We start from the raw sequence: 8,007 nt of genomic DNA on the forward strand, positions 1-8,007 counted from the left end.
CCCCCATCACCAAAGTTTTCCTTTGTTTTACACTGTGTTTAGTCAATTTTGTAGCCAATTTTGCAACTTTTTGTACTTTCCCCCCCCCCATGCCCCTCCCAAAATTAAGCCCTGGATCCGCCACTGGGTACCTAAACAGAACGTTTCCTATAAATATCTAGCGTGGACTGTTGTTATCAAGTTTTTAATTTTTATACATTCCTATTAACTATTAATTTCTATAAACCATATGTTAACACTATTAATACATAGCTATTAGTCATATAAATGCAGTATATTCAATTTATTTTTCTTTATTAATATTTAATGTTATTTAAATTTAATACACTAAAGAATTCAGACTTGTCAGTGGCATAGCCAGTTTAGGAATGAGGGGGTTTAGGAATGAGGGATCAGGTTTAGGAATGAGGGGGGGGGGCAAAGAACCAAAAAAAAAATGGCAAATGTTCTATTACCTGATGAACGCAATAAAAATAAGAATAAACATTATTATTGTCAATGTGAAACCAATTTAAAAGAGCACATCTATGGCAATTTTTCAACAGTTGTATACTGTATACCTACTGATTATTAGTAAAAATAAACGCCGAAACACATTCAAAAATATATTTTTACATTTAAATTGGCAAAACAATTGGGAACACATGTAACACGTTTAGGTACACATTTTTTCAGACAAAAAATGAATGCATCGATTGACTACATAATATTTTTAAAACGTTATGTTTTTTTTTACGTTAGGGCACACCATACACATTTTTTTCTAGAGTTTATTAGTGTTACCCAGGAGGCACCACGGGGAGGTTGGCTCATAATCATTTACCCAATTTTTTCTTTTTGGAACTAATTTTTAAATATTTTTTGTATTTGGTCAAATTATTGGGTCATTACAAAAATACTAAATCTACTTAATTCAAAAATTGTATTTGATTTTATTTACTAGTATCTGATTTATTATAACATTTTATTTTTTTTCCGACATAACAAGGACGATAAATACCGTCATAAATATTTCCTAATATTATTGTCAAGTTTAAATTCATTTATTTTTTATTTAAATGTATTCATGTTATGTTACAGTTACGTTTAGTTGGTAAGACAAAAAATGTTGCAAAAAATTGATTAAGAGCTGTTAATTGTATTCGGTGTCGGTTCATCAGTTGACAGCCATATATTCATGTTAAATATTTTTTATGTATCATTTTTTGTTTTATAAATCTTTTTATTATTATACCTTTTAACTAGTGTATTTCTAGTAAGGATGCTTGTAAGATTAAAAGAATTTACTCAGAAATTAAAAAATAAGTTTTTTTGTTTTTTAACGAGAAAGTAACATAGTTACTTTTCTATTTGAAAGGTAAAGTAATTTCTTTACAATTTTATTTGAGTAACGAGTTAAGTAAATTAATTATTTTTTAAAAGTTATTTACCAAACAATGGGTTATGTTTTATATTATATTCTTAAACAATTAGGTATTTTCAGGGGGCAAATGATAGTTTAGTAACCTTGTGTAACATCTAAATTATGCCACTATCTGAACATCAGCACATGTTTACAACCAATATTAACAATTTTCTTTGATTATAATTTGACAATAGTTGAAATTACAATTGTAACTTAATTAGATCGACATGTTGCACAAACCACTATTTTAATAATTTCATTTTTTTTAAATAGCTATTTGTAGGTTTTAATTAAATTGTTATATGATTCCTGTTACAATTCTTAAAAACACAGAAATCAAAATTAGACTTTCTTAAAATATGAATACAATTCACATAAAAAATAATAATTTCTAACAATTATCATAAAAATATACATATAAAAATAACAATTATTAATAAATATGAATAGTCTAAATGATACAAGTTATCAAGCTTCTGATGATATTAAAAAAGAAACCATAAGAATTTCAAACTTTTGAAAATTAAAAATAACTATACTACTGAAATAATATTGAGCATAGAAAGCTGAAAATACAATGCTGGCAATACTAACGGTTTTCTTAGGTAATGTTCACGCACAAAAACCACGAACTCAAGTAGCATATATTTTGTTAAATAAAATGCCCATAATAAATAGAAGAAAATTAATTTTTTACCAACTATAACCAATACAGACACATAAACACAATTCACACTAAGCTCAAAATCTAAAATAGTTTAAGGGATTTCGCCTATACTCCTCAGTAATTCTAACCTCAAAAAAATTCTGTAAGTTTTAATTTTAACATTGAAATAATTAATATACAATAATGATTATGGTTAATTTGTGATCGAACAACTTGATAATGATATTAGTAAATAAATTAAATTTAAAAAATACTGTATACCCGAGTTTTAAATAATAATTACAAGATAGTGAACAATAATATATATCTAATAAAAATATTTGTCGAATGCATAAGAACCCTCCAGTGGAAGGATAATTTGCCATACCTCTTTTTTTAAAGCAATAAAAATTAAATTTTTTTAATAGGTTTCACAATATTTACAAACCTTATTCCTTATGAATTACATTTTCTAATCTAATCAATTTATAACACATCCTTACATTGATGTTTTTTTTTCTAATTTGCAACGAGTTAAATAGTCAGTTTTATTTTAACTTTTTAACTCGACTAGTCACTTTAGGCTTTTTATTAACTTAGCTGTTAAGTTACTAAATTTCTTTTTTAGTTAACATGAAATTAACAAATTCATTTTTCATTTTAAGAAGTAAGTTAAGTTAATCACTTTTGTTTTAACATTTTTTTTATTATATTTTACTATTTCAGTAGATTTTGTTTTCATGTCAAAAAATATTTACCGTGAGTTATTTAAAGTTAAAAATGTATATCATTAGAATGTAACTTATATGAAAATACTGTATAAAACATAAACACTATAGTCTATAATTTGTTTTTGGGTTGGAAAAAAATTTAATACACTTGTATAAACAAATTAACATTTTTTTAACTTCATAAAAAGTTAACAAAAAGTGTGTATTAATATTTAACTTAACTCAGTTAACCTACAGCCGAGCCTACAGCTAAATTAATTTTTAACTTATAGTTATTGGTGCCTCGTTGGTACATATTAACTTAACTGAGTTAAAAAAAATCATTAACTTGCCCAGCCTTGCTAATTAGTTGGTAACTAACCTAACAAATGTTCTTCTTTATTATTTTTTTAAATTTCAAAATATTTTAATCTATTTGGTCATTATGATAAATAAATGCATATTTAAATAAAAATAAGGTTCAGTATAAATATTAGCCAACTGGCTATCTTATAACAAGTATTCATTAAGTCACAAACATAATAATTTACAATTTACATCAATGAAGAGAAATATTTTCTAAAATTCCAATACATTCCATTGTGCTTCATATAATATTTCTTACCTGGATATTTGCATTGCTTCAGGAGGACCTTTAAGACCGCCAGATTCTTCATTTAGCAAAACTTTTAAGCAGTTCAATAACTGCATGGGATCAATTGGTGGCTGAAAATAGAAATGTTTATAATTTAATTATTTATTATGAAGTAACATTAATTTTTAAAGGATCTATAGTAATATTTAATAGTAATATAGTAATAGGCTAGTGTACCTATTTTATTCACAAAGTTTGTTTTGTATAAATATTTTTTATAAATGTAAACATTTATTGATTATTTAAAAAAAGTATTGGTTTTAATTAAATAAATATATCTGAGTATATTATAATTAATTTATCAACATATATATAAATAGGTACAATAGTCAATGAATGAAATTATAATCTATACATTGTTATTAAATAAGTAAAACTACTCAAATGTATAGAAGAATGTCTAATTACTTTTAATATTTAAAATACAATTAAATTCATTAGTAATGGTCCCTTAAACATGATTTAATAGCATATGATTGGTCATTACATTTTATTGAACCATTAAATCAATTCCTTTTTTCAAGCAATCCATTATTAATAAACATGTATGGGGGAATAAAATGACTAAATATTTAATTTAGAATTTATTAGTTGAGATACATATCCAATAGCTATAACCTAAGCAAATTTCAAAATTGCAAGACTTAATTAATTAAATTTAAATTATGTTTTATAAAAACATTTATTAGTAAGTCATATTTCGATGAACGTATACTGTGACTCATGAAAGCTCCGAAGCGTGTACGATATGTAAACCTAGGTAATAAAGAGACGGGAGCCGAGGGGGGCTTAACTATTGCAGTAACTACATTTCATACACAACTCAAAAAATCTAAATAGGCAATACTATTTGAAGTATTTATTTGTCACTTAATTATTAACTTCGTACGTACTTGACAAAATTAAAAACAAATTTAGTTTAACCACATATCTACGAGTTATACTCGCAACGAACCCCACCAAGCTTGCATAGTAGTACAGTGATAGTGGGAAAATAATGACCGACGTTAGGACTGATATAAGAATGTACAGGAATAAAAATTCTCCGTCCAATACGCGAAAATGTTTTGTCACAAACAATAATATCGATCGCAAGTACGTCAGCGGACGTGAGCCAATTGCAAGTGACGTAACAATAGCAAAATAGCAAAATATGTCGTCGATACTATTTAATTGAAAAATGAAGTGGAATACGAATATTAATGAATATCACAATTCATTACATAGTACTTATATTTTTTTTTCACTTTATTTCGTTCAAGGAATGGCCAACCCGTTTCGGGTGTTTTGGCTCTGTTTTGTGTTGAAAAGGATACAAAGGAATAAATTAGTAAATAAATAAAAACACATTTAAAACTATCACTGTAGTACCGTTTTTGTACAACGTTAAATTATATCTCAATTTTCCTAAACTGGTCGGACTAGTAATTATAGTGTTCTATTATAAAATTATTATACATAGTCATTTCGACCCAAGGTCAAATAATTTTATAGGGCATGTCAATGAAGGCCCGTAAACTTACCATGGCGTTTTTGTTGTGCGTCTCTGAACGTACAAATACGATTTATACAATGGTTTGGCACAATTTTTTTCTCTCTTTCACAAAAATAAGTGTCGTAATTTAAAATACTAAAACGTCGATTTTGTATTTACGTTTTTTTTTTATGTTTTCCTGTCAGTAGGAAGGCAGTAAAAATAGAAATAAAATTAATTTAAAATCGTTCGTCCCGACGGCGAATGGATGGTGTGTGGCGTGCAATGTTAGCGGCGTACGTGGTGGACTTCAATGCTACTACTCTTGTTGTTGACGCTACCCCACGTGAATGTGAATCTGTGATTAAAATTTTGCTGATAAACAGCACAAAATGGCGGACCGAATTTCCATTAGCGACATCGATTGATCGAAGCGTTGCCGCCGTGGTAATAATAAAACAGTTCTGTCATCGTAACACTCTTTGTATATGCGCCAGCGCCCATGGCCTTCATTTGAAACAGTTTTTGGATTGTTCTTCTCCTGCCGCCGCTCGCTAAACAATATTCCGGACAAAACAACAATTTTACGGCATACGCACTGTTGGATGAGCGCTAAGCACGGTGTGATGATAAATGATGTAAAAACGGAAATAAAATGAAATAGAAAACAGTAGTCCAAACACTGACGACAATCTCGGGCGCAGCTCCGAGAAAGAGAGAGAAAACACGTCGACGCTGCAACAGCACCACACTGATGGGCGATGGCAATAATATTATTTTTAACGATCAAAACGCGCGTAGAGCGTTTACGGCAATGACAAAATAATTTGTCGTCGTTCCCGTTCTCGTCGATTGAAGCGTAGTTAACGCAGAAAATTGTGAATACTCGTTTCCTCGTCGTCTTATGAGTTATGTTGATCAAATGGATCGTACGTCCTAACTGCAAATATGGCTGCAACACTCGACAAACTGCGACGTACACTGAACCACGTAATTATAGAGTAGTACTACTGCAACAACTACAGTCTGCACTTCTGTACTGTACTGTAATAGTAGGCAGTAGCAACTTATTACTAAATGTTGGGCAATAGCCAATAGGCATTAGGTAAGACTAGCAACTTCCAGTAGTGCCAACTACTTAAAACTGAACTGTCCGTACCCTGAATTATACGAAACTCGAACGATCAAGTTGGTACATTTGATAATGGCCGAGTGGTGTAATGGGAAGGAAAGGATCTGCGAGTTTGGTTTTAACAGCTGACGTCGAAGTGACTGTCGACTTATGCGCAGGGGCGTAGCTTCACCTTCACTACAATTACAATATGACTATAGATCAGCTGTAGCACTGTCGGGCGTCAGCACTAGTGATGGGCAATGGGCATAATCATAGATAAGTATAATAATCGAATGATTTTAACCATGAACTACTAGTGTAGTAGTTCATGGTTTTTAGTTTTTAGTTTCGACCGGACCCGCTAAAACGCATAGTGTGGCAGGCCGGTGGACCCTAAACGTTCTAGTCGGTTCTAAGCAATTATTATTGTTTTGTGGTTGAGTGATTAATGATTATATAGAATCATACTATCATAGCCATAAATATTAAATACGTCTATGTTTAGAATATAAATAACTAAGAATAATACAACATTATTAGGTAAATGTAGTAGGCACTGTATTATATTAAACGAGTCGAAACTCGAAAGACGAAAATACAGACTCGAAGTCAACAACAATTTAATAATAATTTGATTAAAATTTATGATGGTTAATTGATAATTCCCTCGTTCCATGGACATTATTCGAAATAATTTATATTCAGTTATATACATTTTGAGTTTTTTACTTTTTTAATTTAAAATAGATCGAGAATCCATTGTTTTTAAAATAACGAGATATAATCGAAATTCGAAATATCTCGATTATATAATCGATATTATTTTAATAATCGAAATATCTCGATTATATATCTCGATTATGCCCATTACTAGTCAGCACTGATGGTTGACTCTGTGGGGGGTACAGATATATACTGTCTAGTGTCTACTATACTACGTAGTATACTATTATCATGACAAAATAGATCTATTTTGTCATGACTATTATAGTATATATCTGGAGGGGGCGCCCCTACGACTGACAAGCCCACGGATGATAGATAAATATTTATTATCTAGTTATTCTGTGCGTTCAGCCAGACTGAATCTGCCTTCAACATATTAAGCCACAGCTTCAGAATCAATAGAATTTAGAATATTTACTACCTATTTAGATAATACTTTATTAGGTACTATGTAGATATTGGCCCAGCTAATACTTGGTGCCATCAGGTTATGGAAGAAAATTACAAGATTTCCGATCACAAAATTAGATTAATAATGTAGTGTATCGAGTATAGTATTCAAGAGTATGCTAGAAATTCACCCACTCAAATTGGTGTGAAAAAAACTTACCAGGATGTTTGCACTACTTATATCATTGACATGATTCATTATCCCGATGTGGGATAATCTTAAAACGGTTTGGACCAACAAATGTCTAGATGCGAATCGTACCGAAGTACCTAACCGTAACATTGCCTGCTTCATAATTGATGGTCAACTTCAACATCGGTCACAACTACTGTATATAGTGTAAAGATGGCTATCTAGTTTTTGTAAATATCTATGCATACGAGTATACGACTAATACGAGTCTGCACGTAACTATTTCATATCGAATTTTTCTAGAAAATCTTGATAATATCTTTTCTTCATCGTAGCACCAGAAATAGTACAATGCCTGATCACCAGGACAGTGGACACATATTTTCAAGGTGAATATAACAATGACAAAATCTATTTTGTCATGAATATAACCATAGAAAAGCATTCCACATAGCCATTAGCCCGTCCACCGCGCCGAAGCCCGAAAGTTGAAACGTCCTTCAACCGTGGACTGTGGTAACGTCGAGTGTCGACCACAGATATATAAAAATCTGTGGTGTCGACACACTGCGCGTCCACAGAGTGGACACCTTCCAGCAGTGCTCGAATTGGGAATTATTAAGTAGAGGAGCTCAATCCAACAATTTATAAACTGCGTTCCAAGTGCAAAATTATTCAACGCAGACTCGTGGGG

The 8,007-nt window shown here is 30.5% G+C and overlaps 1 protein-coding gene across 1 annotated transcript in view; it reads right to left on the reverse strand.

Moving 5' to 3' along the window:
* Positions 1-5,958, reverse strand: part of LOC100162526 (putative mediator of RNA polymerase II transcription subunit 26) — a 51,221-nt gene extending 45,263 nt beyond the window's left edge. Inside the window, exons 1-2 of the mRNA XM_001942885.5 lie at positions 4,940-5,958; positions 3,387-3,487 (exon numbers count right to left, since the gene is read on the reverse strand). Of these exons, the coding sequence (XP_001942920.4) occupies positions 3,387-3,487; positions 4,940-4,942 (104 nt within the window). The 5' untranslated portion in view covers positions 4,943-5,958. The remainder of the gene's footprint in view (positions 1-3,386; positions 3,488-4,939) is intronic.
* Between the last annotated feature and the right edge of the window lie 2,049 nt (positions 5,959-8,007).

This window comes from Acyrthosiphon pisum, chromosome A2, assembly GCF_005508785.2.
Source record: "Acyrthosiphon pisum isolate AL4f chromosome A2, pea_aphid_22Mar2018_4r6ur, whole genome shotgun sequence".
Classification (NCBI taxonomy): domain Eukaryota; kingdom Metazoa; phylum Arthropoda; class Insecta; order Hemiptera; family Aphididae; genus Acyrthosiphon; species Acyrthosiphon pisum.